The sequence below is a fragment of the Typopeltis vanoorti genome, chromosome 11 (assembly GCF_054136105.1).
Source record: "Typopeltis vanoorti isolate ZY-2024b chromosome 11, IOZ_Tvanoo_1.0, whole genome shotgun sequence".
Classification (NCBI taxonomy): Eukaryota; Metazoa; Arthropoda; class Arachnida; order Uropygi; family Thelyphonidae; genus Typopeltis; species Typopeltis vanoorti.
The window spans coordinates 14,232,827-14,258,035 of record NC_143559.1 but is presented as its reverse complement, the minus strand read 5'-3'; the positions used below and the strand labels follow the sequence as shown (position 1 = coordinate 14,258,035).

The 25,209-nt window shown below is 35.4% G+C and overlaps 1 protein-coding gene across 8 annotated transcripts in view; it reads right to left on the bottom strand.

The window, feature by feature from the left end:
• The window catches only part of LOC150101313 (ras-related protein Rab-22A-like), a 377,479-nt gene that overhangs the window by 17,871 nt on the left and 334,399 nt on the right, over positions 1-25,209 (bottom strand). For 5 of the 8 annotated variants that reach the window (XM_090400390.1, XM_090400391.1, XM_090400389.1 and 2 more), the window contains 3 exons: positions 24,433-24,502; positions 23,551-23,595; positions 5,577-5,670 (listed from right to left, as the gene is read on the bottom strand). In XM_090400390.1, coding sequence (XP_090256516.1) covers positions 5,577-5,670; positions 23,551-23,595; positions 24,433-24,502 — 209 coding nt within the window. Of the gene's footprint in view, positions 1-5,576; positions 5,671-23,550; positions 23,621-24,432; positions 24,503-25,209 lie in introns of all 8 variants that reach the window. The other 3 variants (XM_090400392.1, XM_090400386.1, XM_090400387.1) reach the window with 2 other exon arrangements.

Below are 25,209 nucleotides of genomic sequence, written 5' to 3'. Positions count from 1 at the left end.
TACAGCAAACACACATAGGAAGCTAATGCTAGCCTGAGTGATGAAGCGGATAACTTCTCTATTTTACTTATAATAGGATGCAAGTTCCACATCCCCCAAACAGTGTTCACTGCTCCCTGTGATAATATCAACTGGCTTACCAGAGGCCTGAAGTAGCACGAAAATGCAAATCTTTGGTCTCTAGTTTCCAATTTATCTCAATTCCCGACCCACCAAAAGGCTGAAACCTATAAACGGCGGTGCTATAAGTTTCAACCTTTTATAGGCAAAAATTTTTTTTTTTTTTTTTTTTTTGTTATTATAAAAAGAAAAGTGAATTAACTGGAAACGTGCTCTCAAATTGAATGACACATGAAATCATTTTCGTTCTATCATCCAAGATAGGAATTAAATAGTTTCACAACTGATCGCAAATAAATTATGATCAAAGTTCTTAATATTCTGCTTTTAACGTCTGCTCTTTCTTGAAAGAAGGTTTATTATTTAAATCTCAATACTACTGATCTTTTAAGGTTAATGCATTCAAACAACAATAGTTGAAATGCCAGAGTAAATGCACATAGTGCACAAGTAGGGTATGATAGGTGCTGTGGAGTGTGTTAACTAGTATGGCTTTCTGTGATGAGTAATGACCCTATGGATGTCTGATATAATACAAATAATAACAATTTGTTCTTTTTATCTTTAGCACAAAAATTCTATAATAAAAATAAACTAACAAAGTTGATGAAAGTTTATTTTTCACTTGGTTAGACTATAATAAATTTAGTTTAATCCTTTATCCGAGTGTGAGCAAACAAAGTTTGCGACTGAAAGTATCTTCAGGACTGGGGTAAGGTGGTACAACACCAGGAAACTCGCTGCAAAGGTGGAGCAAGCTAACATCACTCCTATCTCAGTATCTCCCATAATGCAAAACACATCTCCTTGCAGATATATATAATGTTATGCATTAGGAGAAGGGCCACTACCAAGACTAGTTTCGACCTTTATTGAGGTCTCTTCAGTGGGAGCCAGGCCCAAGTGGAGATACCAGACAGAAGCATTAGCAAGGTCATCTATACCTATAGGAGTTGCCAAACGGTGTGCCACCTTTTTATTAAATTACTCTGGATTTAGAGAAAGATGTTGAAAGTTTTTGGCTCCCACTGAAGAGACCTCAATAAAGGTCAAAACTAGTCTTGGTAATGGCCAAGTGAAAAATAAACTTTCAACATCTTTCTCTAAATCCAGAGTAATTTAATAAAAGGTGGCACACCGTTTGGCAACTCCTATAGGTAGAGATGACCTTGCTAATGCTTCTGCCTGGTATCTCCACTTGGGCCTGGCTCCCACTGAAGAGACCTCAATAAAGGTCGAAACTAGTCTTGGTAGTGGCCCTTCCCTTAATGCATAACTGAGAGGAGACCTCCACATAGCCTTTAAAGGAATGCGGAGAACCGACCAGGGCCTCTGACCTAATGTCCAATCCTCACCTTCTCGTGGTGCACCCTGTTGGGTATCTACTTTGATACTGAACGAACGAGGATGGGCTGGCAATTTGGGATTTAGCCGACCAAATTGTATTCTTATTGGTTAAACCAAAATAAAAAATGATGGTACAACATGACAAAATTTCATGCCGGCTGGGGCGTCGCCCGGTTAAACAAGGCCCCCGTTGTTTTCGCCAGGGAACCAGGGCGAACAGCGAAAAGTCAGCTACTGGAACAAATCTGAAAACAAACCCCAACTCAACATCACCAGAGTTAAAGATCGGTACTATCAACGTAAGAAGCCTGAATGGCAAAGAAATGGAGCTAGCTGAGGAATTAGATAAGTACCAGATCGACATAATAGGGGTGACTGAAACAAAAAAGACCAAAACTGGTGAGATCTTTCTGAGCAATAAATACAAAATGTTATATTCAGGCAATAACAATCAAGGAAAAGAAGGAGTAGCCATAGTATTCAACACAAAATACGAGGCTAATCTTCTTGAATGGCAGTCAGTCTCAAGTAGAGTAATGTGGGCAAATATGAGAATGGGGAACTGGACAATGAGACTTATTTGTGCCTATGGTCCCACAGAAGGTTCTACTAAGGTAGAAGTGGAGGAATTTTTTGAGGCTTTAGAAAAAGCAACTGACACAATGAAAAAGGAAAAGTTGGTCCTTGTTGGGGATCTAAATAGTAGAGTAGGAAATGATTGTGAGACATACAAAAATATTTTGGGAAAATTTGGAGAAAAGAGCAAAGCTAATAATAATGGCAAATATCTGTTGGATTTCTGCTCAGGACATGGACTGGTTATTACTAACACCATGTTCCAACATAAAAATGTGCACAAATTCACATGGACAGAAGAGGCTAGGAATAAGAAAAGTCTCATTGACTATGTTATTGTTGATAGTGATGTTTTCTCCCTGGTGCAGGACACCAGAGTGTACAGAGGATTTGAAATTGGAAGTGATCACTATTTAGTCTTGAGCAGGATAAAATTGAATTTCATATTGAATGATATAATCATGTAATCACAAGAAAGATATTTATTTAACCAAATATTTCGGTCTGGAAATAGCAGACCATCGTCGGTGGTATTACAAGAACAGTTTAAAAAAAAAAAATATACAAGCTAGAATACTAACAATAGATCGTTGAAATTAGAACATGCCGCGTGATGTTATATCACTAAGTATGAAACGAAATATTTTGAAGTAGAAACATGATTGAATTTGCTATAAAAAAAAAAAAAAAAAAAAAAAAAAAAAATTAATGAGTAATCTTGATTAGGCTTTCCCAGATTTTTGATATAGATATGCAGTCATTACGATTCAGGTTGGGATGATGGAGCAAGGCCTCCACGCTTTCCTTGAACAAACGTTCGAACCTATAACCTTCAAAATATTTCGTTTCATACTTAGTGATATAACATCACGCGGCATGTTCTAATTTCAACGATCTATTGTTAGTATTCTAGCTTGTATATATTTTTTTTTTTTAAACTGTTCTTGTAATACCACTGACGATGGTCTGCTATTTCCAGACCGAAATATTTGGTTAAATAAATATCTTTCTTGTGATTACGTGATTATATCATTCAGTCTTATGTCGCAAGTATTCTTAAAACAATGAATTTCATATTGAAAAGAATAACATGTAAGAAAGTTTTAAAGCGAATAAAAGTTGAGCAGCTCTCAGATGTAAACTGTAGACTAAAATACAGAAATATTATTGAAAAGAAAATGAAAGAGTTTGAGAACAGGAATCAAACCTTGGAGATTCGGTGGCAAACTCTGAAGGAAACATTGATTGATTCTGTCAGAGAGGCATGTGGTGAAGTTGTGTGCAAGGATAAAAAAATCAGAACTCCCTGGTGGACACAGGAATTTAAAGAGGCAGTGAAGGAAAAGAAGAAAGCATATCAAAGGTTCCTGGCAAATAAGTCAGCTTTTACTCTTACAGAATACAGAGACAAATGTAAGAGAGCTAAACAGTGTCTAAAACTAGCTAAACAAAAGTCATGGGAGGACTTTGGCAAGAATATAGAAAATAAATATCAAGAAGGTGGCAAAATATTCTGGAGGTTGTTGAAGAAGCTTAGGAATGGAGGAAAGAGTGCTGTAAAAGGAATTAGAGATGATAAAGGTGAAATGAAAACAGGAGAAAAAGATATCCTTGAAGTATGGAGTAATTACTTTGAAAAACTGCTAAATGAAACAAGCAGTGATGACAGCACAGTGATAAAAAACACTGACCAGGCATGCAGTCAGGAATACATATCCATACTTGAAGTAGAAAAAGCCATCAAAGGCTTGAAATGTGGAAAGGCAGCAGGAGTAGATGATATTCGACCAGAAATGCTGAAGTATGGTGGTATAAGAGTCTTACAGTGGCTGCACTGCATAGTTCAGAAAGCCTGGACAGAGGGACGAATTCCCGATGATTGGAGTAGAGCTCTCATAGTACCCATATATAAAAAGGGAAATAAAACTGAATGTGAGAATTACAGAGGTATTTCCCTACTGAGTGTTCCTGGCAAGATCTATGCAAGTATACTTGAGAAACGGTTGAGAAGAATTGTGGAAGAAAAGCTTGGTGAAGAACAAGCTGGATTCAGGCCAAATAGAGGCTGTCAGGATCAGATCTTCACTTTACGACAAATAGTCGAGAAAGCATGGGAATATACCAAAGATCTGTATTTAAGTTTTGTAGATTTGGAAAAGGCATATGACAAGGTGCCAAGAGAGAAGCTATTCAATACGCTGCAGTTATATGGTGTCAATGGGGCATTATATCAAGCAATACTTAGTCTTTATTTGAGTTGTGAGTCAGCAGTTAGAATTGAAGGAAGTACAGGAAGATGGTTTAATGTTAAATCTGGGGTGAGACAAGGATGTACATTATCCCCTCTGTTATTCGTTATCTATATGGATCACATTATGAAGGAAAGTGGTATTAAACCTGATATCAAAATTGGAGATGTTAATGTCAGCTCTTTGCTTTATGCGGATGATGTTATACTTCTAAATAAATCCGCTACAAGTCTGCAAGATTCTCTGACTAAATTGAATAGCTGTTGTAATAGATATGGTATGAAGGTCAGTAATAAAAAGACAAAGACAATGAAAATAGGCAGAATCAATGAAAATGTCAACTGTGTTGTGAATGGGAACCTGTGGAACAAGTAAAACATTTCAGCTACTTAGGCACAATTTTTACTGAAGATGGTAAACTAAATATAGAAATAGACAACAGAATCAGTAAAGCTGGTATCGTGGGAAGTCAATTGAATAAATTCATATGGAATAAGAAAGAAATTAGTCAGAACACTAAATTAGCTGTATACAAGACTGTGTTCAAACCAATTTTAACTTATGGATCTGAGAGTTGGGTCAGAAGTAAAACACTTGACCAAAGACTAGAGACCGCAGATATGAGAGTCCTGAGAAAGATTAGAGGCGTGAACAGATGGCATCAATGGCAATATCATATTAAAAATGAGGATATTAGGAAAGAACTTGACATTATCAGCATCCAGGAATGCGTTAGCAAAGCTAATCTCAGATGGTATGGTCACTTAAATAGAATGGGAGAGGAAAGATTAGCAAAACAAGTGTTCTCTGCCAGGTTGGCCGGAAAACGACACAGAGGAAGACCAAGATATAGGTGGATTGATACGGTACAAAGTGCCTTAGACGATAGAAATATAAGATCTGATAATGTTGGAGTCTTGACAAGTAACAGACTGATTTGGAGGAAAATTGTAGATAGGAAGTTAGTAATGATGTAATTTTTTCATGTAGTACTGTCATATCCTGTACACCCCTTGAGGGTACATGGCAGGAATTTGATGATGATGATGATGATATCCGCAAGGAGATGTGTTTTGCATTATGGGAGATACTGAGATAGGAGTGATGTTAGCTTGCTCCGCCTTTGCAATGAGTTGCACCACCTTACCCCAGTCCTGAAGATACTTTCAGGCAAAGACTTTGTTTGCTCACACTTGGATAAAGGATTAAACTAAATTTATTATAGAACTAACAAAGTATACACACACACACACACACATATATATATATATATATTATACACACCTAGAACCCAACTTTTCATTGATTGAAAACTTTCATAATTTGTGATGTCAAACATCAAGATAGCAACATTAGAATTTCTATAATACATTGGAGCCTAAAAGATAAAGCAAAAATTTAGCATATCTAGCAACAGCATACAACAAAGTCATGGAAAAAAAACATTGTGTGTGTGTGTATACACACACACCCTCTGTCCAAAAAGAAACCGAACTTTTGATAGAAAATAAAACGCAGGCCAATTATAATTATTCAAATCATTTATTTCAATCATTATACTCTCCCTCAGCTTTGATACAGCGTTTCGCACAGCCAATTAATCGTTAAATGAGATTTTTTTATATATTGGTTTTTGGGATACTGTTAAAGGTCGTGGTTACTGCCGCTTGAACATTTTTAATTGTATCACTTTCCATTCATCGGCAAATGAAATTGGTTTAAGAGAAAAAAGTCACAGGGTGCTAAATCAGGTGAATATGGCGAGTGATCCAACACACGAACGTGGTTTTTGCTCAAAATCTGTCTCACATTGTTAGAACGATGAGATGGTGCATTATTATGCAAAAGTGACCAGCTGCCTGCATCATGATATTCATGCCGTATGCAACGAATTTCGCTATCAATCGCTTCAAAACTTCGAGATAAAACTCGCAATTGACCGTTTGGCAGGCGGAATGAATTCTTTGTGGATAATGCCCTTGGAATCGTAGAAACAAATCAACATTGTCTTTACTTTTGACTTTTCCAAGCGATTTTTTTTTTTTTCAGATGCCTCTCTTCTGGTGGTCTCACTCAGCACTTTGTTTTGGGCACATTCTCAAAACACCATGTTTCGTCACCAGTAACGATTGTTTCAAGGAAGTTTGAGTCCTTACAAGCAGTTTTAATGAGGTCCTTGTAGTGTTCAATCAGATGCATTTTTGGTCGTTGGTCAACTTGTGGGGAATAAATCCCGAATTCAGTTTACGAAGGACCAAACTCTCGGGCAAAATGTCGTGCACAGTTGATTTTGGAATCCCGAATTTATCTTGAATCAATCTCGCGGACGATTTTGGGTTTTCTTTGATGAAATCACGCACTTCTGGGATGTTAACTTCACTCAATCCAGTTTTTGGATGGCCCGGCTTTTCGTCGTCCTCAAGCGTCTCGACCACAAATAGCTTAACCACTCATAAACTTGAGTATGAGATAAGCATTCATCGCCATATGCTTTCTGAAGCACATTTGATACATTTTGGTAAAACATTTGCCAGTTTAACACAAAAGTCAATCGCAGCACTCTGTTTGAAACTCATTTTCCGACCGTTCGTCAAAACACACTGTCACTCTTGGCACTAACTTGGTTTCTAATGAAACAAATGTCAAACAGTTGACACAACACTAATGAAGGTTGCCGCTTTTGACAACAAAAAGATACAACAGGTGGCGGCACTAGTTTCTTCTATTTTCGAAAAGTTTAGTTTCTTTTTGGACAGAGGGCGTATATTTATAAAGAAATAATTCTTAAATTGTGGTTACATCATAGTTACAGATGCATTATGCCACTTGTATAATCATCACTGCAAGGTATTCTAACTACATGAAACTAAAAATATACATATCATAAAAATTAACAAGTTTTTTTACCCTTATCATATACAAGAGTCCTTGACTTTCTCAAAAGAATAACAGTCTTCTGCCTTTTTTTTAGCATCATATACCTGCGACTTTACCATCCATGCAAAACCAGCTTCCCAAACCTGATAGGATAAATCGGATAAGTCTCAGTTCAGTGACTGTAATCAGTCAGTAAAGATCAAGGGCCTGCCAAAATACTAGAATATCCTCTCCACTTGCCCAAAGCTCTTGATCTCTTAACCAGTACTCCTGATAAACACACAGCAGATGTCAGCACTTCCCCTCGTAATTCATGTTATAACCTCCACTCGGTCTTCTTTCCTGCAGAGTGTCTCTCACTCAGCAACTCTCATGTCACTACAATAGTGCCAAATGTATAACTTTCACTCATTCACTGAAGCAGTTATCAAAAAGAATATTATTGTTAAGCTTTTAGAAAGTACCAATGCATTGCAGAAAAGTTTTTTCCATTCATAGTTATAACTGAATGAATTAAAGAAGAATTATAACAATGTCGATGCACTTACCACTATGAGAAGGTGATGCATGCCATTAATTCTGGATGGCTGGACAGCCAAGTAGTGGATAAATCTGCTTTGTAACTAACAGGCTTAAGTTTCAAATTCCACCATAACATTATAATTTTCACTGCCATCTTGCTTATTGGAGGCCTCAATCAGCAAGACCATTTAGTCACTTGATTTATAGTTTCAACCTTTTATTTAGAATTGCAAGTAGAAAACAATACATTTTGCCACTCCAACAAGAAAAATTACACCTTACATCATTCATCAACTCCCAAAGACATGCCTGTATTCTATACTTCTATACTATGAAAATCCTCATCATCAACATGTACATGTTGATTTAATTCTATACTATGAAAATCCACATGTACATGTTGATGATGAGGATTAAGAAAAAGTGCATTAAGAAAAAGTTAAAGTGAAATAACAATTCTTATGACATTTAACTTGAATATGCATAGGAAGATTTTTCCATATGCATTCATGGTAAATGATTAAAAGTATAGTTAAAATGGAAAGAAGACCAGATTTTTTTTCATAGCAAATGGGAATATATTGTCAGTTAGCATGAATGTTCAAAAAAATCTTCAGCTAGTAGAAAATTTTCATCACCCAGTGTGATGATCACTGGAATAAAAGCTTCCTCTAAAGTTCTCTGGGGTAATATCAAACTGATACCTCTATGGATTCCTTGAACTCATTGGGAGTCTCATTCTATTTCAACTTTCAATATAATATTTTTTTTTTTTTTAATGTGAATTCCACCAAAAGGTAATCCTATACCATGTGAGCACTGTGGTTGAAGTAAGGGTTAGATAATCTAATCTGGGAACTTTTCTAGAGAGACCAAATAGCGCTTTTCAAGTGACTTGAAGTCTAATTAGAATAGTAATTAGAGAAGGAGAAACTCACTAACATATTCCAATAGAGGGGACTACTTTGAAGGGGACAATGCTTAAAATGTTGTAAAATGAGCAATGAAGTCTTTATAGCAAAAGTTCGGTCTGTTTTTTTTTTAGAGACGCCTTGTGTCTGTGTGTGTATACCTAGTTTAGCCATAAATACTGTTACAACTTGAACAGTGCATAAACCTTTAATCTATCAGTAAATCATTTATAGCTTTCAGAACATACAAACCACATATGTAACTTATATACAGCAGCACTTAATGTTCGAAATATCCCCCTTTTGCTTTCATGCATGCCTGAAAGTCTATGAGGCCACATTATCAATGGCAGCATGTGCAACATCCAATGGATATGCTGTCACTGCTTGCTCTAAATCCACCTTCAGGCTGGCAATGCTGGGTGTTATTTCTTGCAGGCTATTCTCTCAAGTTCCTACCACAACTTAAGTCAAACAGATTTGGATTGGGACTTCCAGACAACCAATTACATGGCGATATGTGATTGAGCACATTCACCTCCAACCACTGTTGTGTGGTCCTCACCTTGTGTGCAAGGGCTGAGTCTGATTGGAATGTCTCCACTGCCTGCAGTGAAACAAGGTGTTGTTCAGGGACCATGCCATGGGTTCCAGCACAATGTCTTTATACACTTGGGAGGAGGTTTGAACCCTTTTCTCACAGAAATGCAACTTGGATACCCCCTGATATGTCAACTCCCACCAAACCAAACCATCACTGACATGGGATGACCTTTCTGAATCCTGGGTGCTATGGCATATGCTGTATGACCATCCAAGGCATATAACTGATCATTTTTGGTTAAATGACTCTTCAATGGAAAATGAAAATCTTTTCATCTGTGAAAAGGATATCTTTGTGTCTGTTGTTTGTGTACTGCTGGAGAAGTGCCTTTGATTCTATAAACCTCTGCCGCATAAGTTGTGGTGTTAGGAAGTGTCCAGTAGAATGACGATAAGCTCTCACCCCTAAGTCATCAGTTAGTACAGGTGATATCGTTCTCTGTGAAGCATTCATCTCTCACATCATCACTGTTGCAGGATTATGGCAGAAGCATACCTTCACAGCCCTCATAAAAGCTGTTGCATTCTAACTTAGTATGATTGACCTGTTCTTTGGTAGTCAGATATATCTTCTGTATCATTTAATGGTTAATAGTCCAATACACAAACATCCTACTGATCACAAGTGTTTTTAGTGTGTTGAAAATAACAACAGGGGGCTGCATCTCAGTATTGTGAAGTGCTATTAGCTACATGGTTCTCATAACTTCTCACTGCATATTAACCTGTGTTATGACGTCTTTCTTCTTCGTTATGTATTCTATTTTCGCCTGAATGCAGTATTCAGTCACGAGACATTCTAGGCCTAATCTCTATCTGGGTAATACTGTACAAGAGTTAAAACAATAGGGGGGGGTTATCGACGAGGTCTGTAATTCCCTAGTTCTTTCTGCTGATTGATTCCATTTTCGAACACAAAGAAAATTTTTATTTTTAACTGCGCCACTGTGTGTCCATGGTTGTAAGAATAATGTTAAGGAATCAATCATCAGCAAGTAGTACAATGCCACAGTAATCTAAATAAGACAAAAGTAATTTGTCTAAAGAAAGTTCTAAGTCATATAGCAGTCGTGGTTCTCTAATCCTTCCTTACTTTCACATTAATTAGAGTTCCCGCTTAGATCCGAACTGTTAAAATGAGGGGTGCAATGAAATGAACTCAGGCAAGCACAAGATTCAAATTAAATAAAAATATTTAATACACTAACACATGAATTTACATTAATCAAAGAAGATCTAAACATAACTAAAATGATCATGAAATAAAGAAGTTCTTATTAAGACAATAGCAACTTCACAGTAGAGTATACTCAGCATGGTTAAATTCTTAACATATAGATTTCTACCCTTCTTAGAGTTATAAATTTCTAAGCACAACCTTTAGACAAAGGTTATCTATTCAGTATACTTCAATTGTCGACTCTGCTTAGCTGTTCAGGATATACAAAGCACATATCGCTAAATACACTCCAAGGAATTCTAAAGTTCCATCAGTCTATTACAGCAATTCTTAATAAGTCAGTTTCTAACTTATATCATGTTCTCTTGGAACAAGCTTCAAGATATCACACATTCAAACTTGAACTGTCATTAAGACAATACACTTCCTCTTTATTGTAATTACATTCACAAAAGACATAGAAAGAATTTCCTTACTGGGACAGTTGATATACTTTGCTTATTATCATGTGTTCTGGAAAACACTTCCTTGTTTCTCAACAGCTTTCTCTCTTAGGTCAATAGGATCCAGATTCACCATAATGATCTTGTTGGCTCGGGAATACATGCCTGCTTTGCTCAAAAATGAATATCCTTCAGGTTTCCTTGGTAATCCCTGTCATACCTCTCGTCTTTCACATTAATAAGATGAGGGAATAAGAATCAGGATACGAACAAAAGCCCTCGAAGGAGTAAGAGAAAAACAGAGAGCTCCTCCCTTGTCTCTTCAACACAGTTCTATCCTTTGCGCCTCGTTTCTCTCCTTATTCAACAGCGCATGTCTCCTCCTCCCTTTTTTTGTGCAAAAATCTGCCTCGTGGATCTTCATTAGCTCGGCATAGTAACTAGCACCAAAATGTGTGGTGGCGGATAACTTCGTAATTTCATACAGCACTTAATTTCTGTTATACTGGCTATGTCCTCGGTGATGGTTTACATAAACGGACTAAGTTCCGAGTTTCTGTGCACGGTTCACATAGGATTTATATACTCTACAAAGAATTAGTACAGGATAAATAATTAACTATTAGAACATACGATTATTTTATAATTATGGAATATACATTAGTAAGTGATTAATTTACTATTTGTCTGATGAGCAAATTTGGCTCAGGGAATGGCAGACTATGTTAAATCCTGAATGAAACACTATTATATTATAATTCCTTTCATTCAGAATTTAACACTTGTATTGCTAGACAGCTCTCTCTCAACTCATAAAAACATGAAAATATTGGCACAGTGCCACTAATGGAACCAGGCTTGCACAATTCTGTGTGCAGCATGATGGTGTGTGAACATTGTAATAGTATTTATGGCAAGTCTGTGTGTGTGTGGTGTCGCATGCCCATTTTGGTTGAGTGTGCTGTCATGTGGCTTATGCAACCTACACTATAAAATTTATGTCGATATGACATATGATTGCACTTTTATCAATGCATGAAAGTTTTAAGAATGCACAGTGCATCAGCGCTCATCTTAATTGGGCCAATGCAATTAATTGTAGTGTAAAATCTCACATGATAAGTTAATTTAGTTAACTTGTCGAGCTCGATTTTACAAGGGTTTCAAACTGAAATAATAATAAAAAAAAATATGATGTATAAATGTTGTTTGAATGTACCGTATTTTTTGATAGATAAACCCAACATTTTCACCACTCCTTTTGATGTATAGATAATGCGCATGCACCAACTAGCAGTAGAGTTAGGAAGTACAGACAGAGGACAGAGGAATTCTTTAAAAGCACATGCCCAGCTAGTAGCAGTGGTCGATTTTTTTAATTCCAAAGTTTACAATTTTCACATTATTGGGGAGCACTGTGACATTGCTACAATTGAAAGGTAGGTGTACATTTTTTGTATTTTATAAAGTTACATCATTCCGTACATACTGCTTTAAAATATTTCATAAAGTAAATCATTATTTGTTTATATTTTGTTATTAAATCTGAATTATCCATGGAAAACAGAAGTACTTCTCAGAGAAAATCCTACACAGTGCAGTTCAAGCCTGAAGTGGTAGAAGTAGCAAAGGAAAAAGGGAATCGTGAAGCTGGTAGATTGTTCACTGTTGGAGAAAGTAGTGTTCGGGAATGGTGAAAGGCTGAAACAGTCCTGAAATGTTTACATACAAGGAAATGTGCTATGAGGTTTAGAAGGTGCTTGTGGCAACCATAGAAAAAAAAATGTTTGATTGGGTTGTTAGTGAAAGAGCCAAAGGTATGAGAATATCTACTGTCCGTGTGTTGCAGGAATCAAAAAGAATTGTGCAAAACGATAACATAAAGGATTTCAAGGCCTACCCATCTTGGGTTTTTGGATTTACGAAGAGAAACAATTTAAGTGTGTGCTCCTCCACTGTGTTGGACAAATTTGCCATGCGAGTGAGATGCGAAAGTAACTAAATTTCGTTTGCTTCTGAGAGAAAACTTGAGTGGGGTTGATGATTGTCATTTTTGGGAATATAGATGAGGTTCCTGTAAGTTTGACATGACTAGTTCTAGGACTGTGAATCTGAAGGGAGCAAAAGAAGTTTCAGTTGCTACAACAGGCCACTAAAGGTCTAACTTTACTGTGGTTCTCTGTGTAACTGTAGATGGTTCCAAACCGCTACCAATTTTCAAAAGAAAGACTGTTCCAAAAGGTTGCGATTCCAAAGATATTATTGTTACTGCTAATGATAAAGGTTGGATAAATTCCAAGGTAATGAAAATTTGGTTGGAGAATGTGTGGCGAAAGAGAAATGGCATTTTTCAACCCACAATGTGTTAGTGTTGGAGTCGTATAGGGCACAGACGAATGCAGAAGTTAAAACAATTGTAAGTATTCCAAATTGGCTGTCATTCCAGCTGGTTTAACAAAAAAAAAACTCCAACCCCTTGATCTTGCAGTAAATAAACCATTCAAAGACAATTTGCAGGCTAAGTGGGAAGACTGGATGATGAATGACATCCATGAATATAACAAAACAGGACAGATGAAAAGTACGTCATATAAAGATATAGTTACGTGGACCGTAGAAAGTTGGGCTGCTGTAAGTGAAAACTGTGTTAGAAATGGTTTCATTAAAGCACAAGGGAATGCAGTGGTGTCTGATGACAATGATTATGAAGCTGAAGAAATACCGTTAAAAATTTCGCTTTTTTTAAGGCAATTGATTCTTTCAATATCGAGTCTGATGAAGAATTTTTTGGATTTGAAAAGTGTAATGTTCAATAAATATTAAGTAATACTTCTACCGTAGTTTTGTTATTACATTTGATTTACCTCTCATACCTTTCAAATGTATACTGCGCATGTTTATTTTTAATGAATTTAGACTTTTTTGTATAGATAACGCACGCGTTATCTATTGAAAAAGACGGTAAATTAACTACTTTGTGAAATGTATTAGATATTACCTGTTTAACCACGCTACCGGCCAAGATGTCAAGGTTATTATGGATGCGAAGTGCATATTAAAATTTTAATACCATTGATATTACATTGAAATATATGATGGATACAAAGCATATGAGGATGAGTGTTTGATCCATAATGGCTGGTAAGATGGTTAACTATTGTGCTTAAAAATAGAGGAAAGGCATTATGCCTTATTAACACAATGAATCAGCAAAAAAAAAATGTTAGAAAGGTTCGCGACAACTTGTGAACAAATTAAGCACCTAAGACAAAGACTTTCAACAAGAGAGGAGTGGAGTGACGTCATCGGGCCGAAGGGTAATCAAGGACACTCCGGAGTGAGAACAAAGAACAAGAAGGATATTTAAGTGGCTGAAAGGGGGAAGAAAAGGAAGAACTAGGCTGGTTTTGAGTTCCTTTTTCAGCCATACAGGAAGAGAAGAGAAGATGACTCGAGGTACATGGGGCTGGAGGTTTGGTAGTTCGCACTTTGTGATCCTGATGGTCTATCATTGGAGTCTTGTCGATGGTAAGTCTCCCCGAAGTCTTCTGGGTAGTCTCCAAGGCAAATCCACCATAGTATCGTATGGATAAACTTCAAAAGCATAATCAGAAGTTCTCGTTATGCCTACTAGTGTAGTCAACAGGTAGCCATCAGCTGAGAAAGAAAGAAGGATGCTGTTTGCTATTCAGGCCAAAAGCAACTGCTACGGTATACAGAGTATAGAAACATCCAAGTTAAGACAGTATCCAGAGGCAAGGCAAAAATTCGAGATGTCCTGATAGAAACTTTGTTCATGGGAAATGACTGTTAATATAGAGAAAGAACTGTAAGCAAGCACATCATATCGATGTTTCTTAGAATGTAGATATGTAAGAATTGTATATATATGTTACGCAAGTGTCTGTGGTAAATTTTGTAAAGAATAGAGTATAGTCTCAGAGTAGCATAAATGTATATGTTATATTGTTATAAAATTCTAAAGTTAGCTATGCTGGGAGAGGCAGTTATTCCTCACTATTTGTCTATAATGTATTGTATAGCACTAAGTAGTGTGTTAGGGTTGCATGAACACAGAATGTGCTTGTTTTAATTGTGTAATGAAATTGCTGGAGATAGCTATGCTGGGAGAAAGTTATTCCGCACTATTTGTCTAGTTTGTAACTTCAATTTTTTAGTTTGAATAAAATGCTTTGTTTGAACAACAATTTGAACTGGTCATTGCTAATGCACTATCTTAAAAAAAAAAAAATTATGGACCTGTGTGTGTGTTAATTAGATATTGCCACGACTTGCTATATGGTTAAGAAAACTTGGAGTAGATTTTGCCTTTATTCCATTTCTTTAATTTCTTACCTTCTATTATTCAGTCCGACTGGCACAGTCATAAATCATATAAATTTGTCAAGCAGAAGAGTCTGAGAAATTGAATATGTCAGAATCGTATAGCTGGCATTAGCCAGAATTAGTCTGCTTCATGTGCGGTGGGAACAATGGGCAAGGGCAGAAAAAAAGGGGGGAACAAAATTTGAGAAAGAGAAGCTTATAAAACAAAACAAAATAGAGAATTTACAAATGACACAATTCAATAAATAACTTATATTTTTACTAATGGCACAGTCGACAGGATTTTAATAATAAACCACACATTTTTTTTTTACAGTAAGACAGCTTTGAATATTTCAGTTAACAATTAATTGTAACCAAATCTACATAGAGTGGGGAACAATGTGTTTGTTTTATGATATATTAGAAAACAATAATATTGTTTTCTAATGTAGAAGGCACTCATTCTCCTACATATAAGCTCTCAAAATATTTGGCCAAAACTCTAAAATATTTATCCGGCTCAATCTCCTCTTTCTTCAAGAATTCTGAAGAGTTTGTTTCTAGTATAAAATACTTACATATTCAAAAAAGATGAACTAATGGCTAGTTTTGATGTAACTTCCCTTTTTAAGGATTTGCCTACACAAGAAGTTGCAACTCTTTTAAAGGATAAATTATCAAAAAAAAAGTTTTTTCTCTATTGACCCATTGCATTAATTCTGGTTATTTCCTTTTTAAAGATACTATTTACAAACAGAACTATGGCTTAGCCATGGACAATCCTTTATCTGCCATTACTAGCAAATTTATGCTAAGAAACATTTGAGAAAAGAAAGCTCTCTCTTCATTCCTATTAAAGCCTAAGTTGTGGAAGAGATATTTAGATATTTTCTTAATCTGGAGTTCTGGACCTGATTCCTTAAAGGAGTTCCTGAACCATCTCAACAGTTAACACCCTAAAATTCAATTTACTTTGGAATTAGATTCATGGCTCTCTCTCGTTCCCCCCCCCCCATTCCTGGATGTCAAACTTACTCAAATAGCTGAAAAATTGAAAATCTCCATTTATAGAAAACACTGACACCAACAGATAGCTTCATACACAATCTCATCATTATCCACATCAAACACTTGGCATTATCTCTATGCTAGGCATATGTGCTTGCATATGCCTAGCATATGCAAGCACTGTGAAGAAACATATCAACAAAGAACTAGTTTCTTCTTACAACCTTTCAGAAAAATGGTTATTCTAAACAGTTAGTTAGAAAGTTACTATTTAGTCCACCTCCTCACCATATTGAAGATAGAAATTATGTAAAAGGCTATACATATCTACTGTACATAAGCTCTGTTTCTCCTGAGTTAGCTAAAGTTCTTGAAAAATTTTAAATCCAGATTTTGTTCACTCCCCTGCCCAAGCTACATTCCTTACTCAGTACACCTAAACAAAAACATAATAGCTTAAAATATCCCACCGTTTACTGTGTTTCATGCAACCTGCAACATGCCCTAGTTTGGTCAGACTGAAAAATCTAGTGAATTATATCTGGAAGAGCACATAATAAACATCACATACAGCAGAACTTTGGATACAATGATGAACTAGAAAGAATTGTGGAATTTAAGGAAATCGTCCTTAAACCCGTAATCTCAACACTAACCTCAGATATAATTTCTGATTATCATTGCACTGCTATCCAACTTGGGCATTCATGAGATCATAAACTCATGCATGTGCTGAACAACAAAGTGGTACACAGAACGTCTTCAAATGTCAATACATTGGTGTTATAATTTATAGCCATTCTCTCCCAATGTTTGTATTTCTCTCTTATTTATGTAATGCACCCAATGAAGTCGTCTCAGAAGATGAAACTAGTTGTACAGTTTATTTAAATAAAATATAGTGTTTCTATTTTTTTTTTTTTTTTTTTTTTATCTATCAGCTTCCAGTCATTTAATCTCCTTCAAGTACATCTCTCGGCTGAGAGACAAATTCACAAAAGAGGCAAACTGGCCAGAGGAGCGCAATATGCACACAACAGATCAATCACCGTGATCTGTTGTGTGCATATTTAGTTTTAAATAATAACAAAAATTATAAATGAAGCATTTTTTAGAAGTATACTATTCAATAAATAAGAAAACATAAAATCTGTGTAGAAAAACAAATATCGAAGATACATATAAAACAGATGTAGATATTATGTAAGATTTTATGTGATTGTGGAAAACCATACTATGGCCAGACTGCTAAATTCATCCTTCTACGTTTGGAAGAACACCGTAGAGATATCTCCTATAACAGGACTAGAGCTAGCACTCTCTCTCTCTCTAGCCCCGTTCTCTTTTCAGCTAACTCAGACGAAGGCTGCCAACACACTGTGAACTGGACTCAAACTTCTAACATCCATGTGTGCTATGACGAACTTGAGAGAAAGATTGTCGAATCTAGGGAAATTTCTCTAGATTCCTCTCATATCAACAACAGCCTGATTTTCAATCTCTCTGATGCACACGTTGCCTCTGTTCAGTACTGGTGCACTTGCGACAGTGTGTAGTATACGTTTGTTTGGAACTCAAGCTCTCATTTTGTTTTCAAACACGCTACTGTCTTTTTTTACTTGTTCTGTTACTACAATTTTAAGTCTCTATAATTCTTTATATACTTCTTTGATTGCGATACCTGAAGATGTTGATCAATTCAACAAAACTAGTGTACTAGTAGTATCTTTTCAAATATATCATGTCATCTTTTTATCTCACAGTATCAGTCATTAAAGCATTTTCATAATATTCCAACCAAGTAAAAATGAATTCTGAAAAAAAAAATACACACACACACACACCAGTAGAGTAAGAGAGTATGTAACAGGTGGCATAGGATAGAAGTCAGTTCTGTTGCACAGACCTTCAGCACAATTAGAGGACATCAGGGCCAGGAGATTTTTTTGTCTAATTTAGACAATTGGTTTCTGATCAATGTGTGATTGCTGGTCCAGATTATCAAAAACTCCTACCCAGTGTCAGCTGTCTTGGAACAAATATAATAAGTAATAGAGTAATAATAAGCTTACACATAGGCATGTGTAAGCTTATTATTGCTCTTGGTTCTTTATTATTACACTAATACCCAGTTGCATTGGAAGCCAAGAACTTGGCTTCTAATGCAACTGAGTATTAGTGATTGTCATGGTCGAAGTTCTGGGTCAAGATGAAGACCATTTCTGCAGCAAAAGTGCACACAAACAGTTTTCTACTGTGAAAATCTGAAACCATTTGCAAGCAAGCATTTCAAGAGATGTTCAATGGCATGCTGCACCTGTCTTTCCATGACCCTCAGATTACACGAATGACAGAAGATGACAAAGCCATCCACATACAGGGATTTTGCTGCCGAATGAGTTGTTCTGTTATTTAGTTGACCTTGATTGCAAAAAGAATAACATTTAAAACAGAACCTTGTAGGACTCCCTCTTCTTGCTTAGAGGTGGGAGAGAGAGTGGTTCCCACTCAGACTTTAAAGATTACCTTAGATAAGATGCTTTTGATAAAAAGAAGGAGATTGCTTCTAAGAGCAAAATTACATCTTTCAGCATTCCAAATCTCAAAGCAGCGTCATATGCTTTTCCCATATTGAAGAAAACTGATACTTGATGCACGTGTTTTAAGAAGGTATCTCTAATGGATGCCTCCAGCCAGACAAGAGACAAGATTAGCAGTAGAATGACATTTTCAGAAGCCAGATTCTCTCCAGAAATCATAAAAAACAAGAGTTAACCATTTTTTCGGAATCATGCACAAGCAGCTGATCAGAGCAACTGGACAGTACATATTTGGGAATATGTACATATTTGGGAATATGTACATATTTGGATCCTTCTGTGGGTTAGTAAAGGGCGTTTATAATAGCCATTTGCCAAGTATCCAGAAATATGCCCTCATAGAAAATTCTGTTGTAAAAGTGCAAAAGTTGATCCATGGCCAATGTTGAAAGATGTTTTATCATCTCATAATGGATATTATCTGGTCCAAAATCAGTTCAACAACATATAAAGTAAACCGACGATTTACCAAAGAAGAATGAAAGTAAATGGTCGGTTCTATTCTGCTGTGTTGTTAGAAGAAAACATGCTTTGCTTTCTTGGGCAAGGAACTCTGAGGGATAAGAATATGTTGCTGATGCTTTTGCAAAAAATCTCTCTGAGTGTGTCAGCGATACCATTGGATCAGCAACTGTGCAACCACTGTGCTCAAGGATAGAGAACCAGTGGGTGATATATCTGCCTTTCATTATTTGAAATTTTTGCCATACTTCTTTGTTGTTGGTGGATCTTGATACAAAAGAAGTAAATTGGATTAAATACCAGTCTGCTTTAAAAGAAATATATTCAACAGTGGCATGCTTTCAGTGTACCATTGAAAAGACCTTTGATTATAAGTCACATTTCCTCATGACATATTTGAATTTTTTTTTTTCCCCCAGACTATTTTTCATGGAAGTGGAAAATATGTAAAAAAAACTTCATGGAAATGAGGAATATCCAAAAGAAAATGAAAATATTATTGTTCAGTATTACCACTCAAGATAGAAAGTGCAATATTTGGGTCAAATCTCAAACTAGAGTGAAAGACATAACAGCTATTAAAGATCCAAATGTTTTAATGGGCAGATTATACTACAAAAAGAAACACTAAAAAATGGACAGAGTTGATATCTGATGTATCCCAGAGGTGGAAAGACAGTAGCAGGAAGACCAAAGAGATGGCTGGTGCTCAGTGGTTATTTAAAAAGAAAAACCTCATGTTAGGACTGAATAGAGGACTTTGTGGGTGGCCTTCACCCAGCAGAGGACAGAAAGTGGATGATAATACCATTGAGATGGGTAATGGTGTGAATGCCTGTGTAAGCATGCAATAATGCAAACAGTGACTAGGAAGAGGCGATAGTTCATTTATTTTTCTATAGTGATGTTTAAGTGTATACTAGAAATGTATCTAAGTGTTTCTGTTATCATGAAGCCAAAGAGCAAGAGAAGAAGGAGAGAAAACAAGTGCAGTCTCATTTAGTTTTTTTTTTTTATATATTTTCTCCTTTCATGAAAAATAGTCTGAAAAGAAAGTGAATTTGAATAATTCAAATATATCAAGAGAAAAAGTGGCTTGATAAGATCAAGTACCAAAGTAAGTTGATTATGATGTCTGTATCTTTCAGGTTATAATTTTTTTTTTTTAAATTAAGATTTTTAAGTGAAAAGAATGTTTGATAAAGGAGGGAGAGTTGTGTGTGTGGAGGGGAGGGGGTGCTGATTGTAATTGATGTTTGATAAGTTTGTAGGTGAGGACTGTCTACGGTGCTAATTACTCGATGAAGAAATCATCTTGTGTTGTTTATAACCTGAAATATCAGTATGAACAACCTAACCTACTTATTTACCTACCTATGGTTATTCCATACTTGATTTAGAAAAAGCTATCAAAGGCTTGAAATGTGGAAAGGCAGCAGGAGTAGATGATATTCAACCAGAAATGCTGAAGCATGGTGGTATAAAAGTCTTACAGTGGCTGCACTGCATAGTTCAGAAAGCCTGAACAGATGGACGAATTCCCGATCATTGGAGTAGAGCTCTAATAGTACCCATATATAAAAAGGGAAATAAAACTGAATGCGAGAATTACAGAGGTATTTCCCTATTGAGTGTTCCTGGCAAGATCTATGCAAGTATACTTGAGAAACGGTTGAGAAGAATTGTGGAAGAAAAGCTTGGTGAAGAACAAGCTGGATTCAGGCCAAATAGAGGTTGTCAGAATCAGATCTTCACTTTACAACAAATAGTTGAGAAAGCATGGGAATATAACAAAGATCTGTATTTAAGTTTTGGCGATCTGGAAAAGGCATATGACAAGGTGCCAAGAGAGAAGCTATTCAATACGTTACAGTTATATGGTATTGCTTGATATAATGGAACATTATATCAAGCAATACTTAGTCTTTATTTGAGTTGTAAGCCAGCAGTTAGAATTGAAGGAAGTACAGGAAGATGGGTTAATGTTATATCTGGTGTGAGACAAGGATGTACATTATCCCCTCTGCTATTCATTATCTATATGGATCACATTATGAAGGAAAGTGGTATTAAACATGATATCAGAATTGGAGATGTTAATGTCAGCTCTTTGCTTTATGCGGATGATGTTATACTTCTAAATAAATCCACTACAAGTTTGCAAGATTCCCTGACTAAATTGAATAACTGTTGTCATAGATATGGTATGAAGGTCAGCATTAAAAAGACAAAGACAATGAAAATAGGTAGAAATGTTGAAAATATCAACTGTGTTGTGAATGGGGAACCTGTGGAACAAGTAAAACATTTCAGTTACTTAGGCATGATTTTTAGTGAAGATGGTAAATTAAATATGGAAATAGACAACAGAATCAACAAAGCTGATATGGTAGGAAGTCAACTGAATAAATTTATATGGAATAAGAGAGAAATTAGTCGGAACACTAAATTAGCTGTATATATAAGACAGTGTTCAAACCAGTTTTAACTTATGGATCTGAGAAAGATTAGAGGCATGAACAGATGGCATCAATGGCAATATCATATTAAAAACGAGGATATTAGGAAAGAACTTGACATTGTCAACATCCAGGAATGCATTAGCAGAGCTAATCTCAGGTGGTATGGTCACTTAAACAGAATGGGCGAGGAATGATTAGCAAAACAAGTGTTCTCTGCCAGGTTTTGGCAGGTAAGCAACCTAGAGGAAGACCAAGATATAGGTGGATTGATATGGTACAAAGTTCCTTAGACGACAGAAATATACAATCTGATCATGTTGGAGTCTTGACAAGTAACAGACTGATTTGGAGGAAAATTGTAGATAGGAAATTAGTAATGATGTAAATTTTTCATTTAGTACTATCATATCCTGTACACCCCTTGAGGGTACATGGCAGGAATTTGATGATGATGGTTAATATCTGAAAATGAGAAATAGTTTGCCACTAAACCAACAGATGGTGCTGTTTCTGCACAGTTTTCTTTTAATTTATTTATTATTTTTACTATAGTTAGAGAGAGAAAAGAATTATAGAAAAATTAAAATTAGTTGTCACACAATATGCACAAAGAAAAACAAAGAATACTGAAAACCAGAATATGATGAGGAATTTTAGGTTTCAGATGAATAATTTCAACCAAGGTGTGAGACCACTGCCCCAATTATTAGAGACCTGAAGTGGCTTGAAAAAGTTCCACATTTGATACCTACAATAATTTCTGTTCTAAATAAACGAATAAGGTAAAAAATAAGGCAATTCAAATTAACACAAATTTCTAATGGTCAGTTACAAACTATTATAACTTCGTTCTGAACATATACAGGCATTCCCCAGGTTACGGATGAGATATGTTCCTGAGAACGTCTTTAGGTCGGATTTGTATGCAACTCTGATCCCTGATGAACAGTGCATATATGGTAATAATAATGCCGCTAGTGTAAAGATGCTGCATCAACGAACTGCTTATGTCATGCAGGTTTTACATACACAGAAGAAACTAGTTCCCGAATTATTAATTTAATTACCCTTATGGGGAGCCTCAGGAGCCCATTTGTAAGTATGGAACGGCATAAGGTGGGTTGTCTGTAACTGGGAACCGCCTGTATATCTCACAATTTAAAAATTTAATTCTTGTTTTTTTCATATTAACCTTTATGTACCATGTTCCTATTATATCTGGTAAAATTTTATGTACCAGATATACTAAAATGCAGCATTAAAAAAAAAGGAAATAGGATGATGCATAAAAAAATAGCTGGTATTTATTCAACCAGATTCATTCCATTAACTGGAATTAAACCTGGAATTGAGATAGCCTGGTTGGCCGAGTGTTTAGTGTGGCCACTCTCCAGCCTAAAGGCTGTAAGGGCTGGTTTGAATTCTACTGTGCACAAGGAGGTTTGTGATAGTCTTTTATTGTGATCGGATTAGTATTTCCAATTTGTGATTGGAAATACTTGTGGTGGCAATGGGCAGTAGTTGGTGTAGGTGTAGATATGCAGTTCGCTGTAGTTGGTGGGTTGAGTGGTGGAGACAGAGAGTTGTAAAGTAGGTGCCCTTCCTCGATGAGTCTTCGGATTCCTTGGAGGTGTCATGTAATAATAATAATATATAATAATAAAAATACAAAAAAATAAATAAAATTAATAAAAAAAATACAAAAAATCCTTAGTCCACTTATGGCGTGAAGGTATTATAGGTTTATAAAAACCTATGTGTGGAAGTCAGAAAAAAAATACTTCAAATGAAATGAGTCAGATTCATAATTAATAATATTTTTCAATTATAAAAACAATACAGTAACAAATTACATTATTACCATGGATCGAAATCGTTCCTGACCAGCAGTGTCCCATATCTGCAACTTTACATGGGTACCATTTAAATTTCTATGCATGTATATAAAAAATTTAAATTAACACACAAATTTCTAATTTATAAATTTTTAATGGTCAGTTACAAACTATTTATAGCTGTGTTATGAACATATATATCTCACAAACAATTTAAAAATATAATTCTTGTTTTTTATTCATATTAACCTTTTTGTACCATGTTCCTATTATATCTGGTAAAATTTTATGTACCAGATATACTAAGATGCAGTATTTAAAAAAAAGGAAATAGGATGATGCATAAAAAACTAGCTGTTATTTATTCAACCAAATTCATTCCATTAACTGGAATTAAACCTGGAACTGAGCCGGCCTGGTTGGCTAAGTGTTTAGTGTATCCACTCTCCAGCCAAAAGGCTACAAGTTCGGATCCTAACATACACATGGATGTTTGCGATTGTCCATGGAAATACTAGTGGTGGTGGGCAGTAGATGGTATTGGTGTAGATATGCAGTTTGCTGTAATTGGTGGGTTGAGTGGTGGAGACAGAGTTGTAAAGCAGGTGCCCTTCCTTGATGAGTCTTTGGACTCCTTGGAGGTGTCATGTAATAATAATAATAATAATATATAATAATAAAATTAATAAAAAAAATAATTTTTTAATTAATTTTATAAAAAAAATTAAATAAAATTAATAAAAAAAAAATACAAAAAATCCTTAGTCCACTCATGGTATGAACGTATTATAGGTTTATAAAAAATTATGAGTGGAAGTTATACAAAAAAAATATTGTAAAATGAGTCAGTCATAATTAATAATATTTTTCAATTATAAAAACAATACAGTAACAAATTCCATTATTACCATGGATCTAAATCGTTCCTGACCAGCAGTGTCCCATATCTGCAACTTTACACTGGTACCATTTAAATTTCTATGCATGTATATAAAAAATTCAAATTAACATATAAATTTCTCATTTATAAATTTTTAATGGTCAGTTATAGCTGTGTTCTGAACATATATATCTCACAAACAATTTAAAAATGTAATTCTTGTTTTTTTCATATTAATCTTTTTGTACCATGTTCCTATTATATCTGGTACAATTTTATGTACCAGATATACTAAGATGCAGTATTAAAAAAAATGAAATAGGATGATGTATAAAAAACTGGCCAGTATTTATTCAACCAGATTCATTACATTGACTAGAATTAAACCGACACGATTGCTATAGCCAAATGAAACAAAAACTATTTTCAGGAGAAAAACCTAAAAAGTAAGGATAGTTACAGTACAAGAAAAAACAGACCAATAGCAAAGATGATACTGAAAGATGAACAGTTTCACAATGTCAAAAAAAAAAGTAATCTGAGATTGCTTTTTTTTTTTTATGAATTTTAGACCATCAATATTGTTGGTAGTAGAGTGGTTGATTAGAATTTCATAGGTCTCCTTAAATTTATGTTCATACCAAATTTTGGTGTGATATAATGATTTTGATACAATTCTCAATAGAGTATCCAGTGTAAGATTGGAAAGGCCAGATTTAGAATAATTTTAAAATTTAATGTGTCACTTATGTTCCTTTTCCAGATAGCAATTATAAATCTGGTTTCACCTATATAAGGCAGGTTA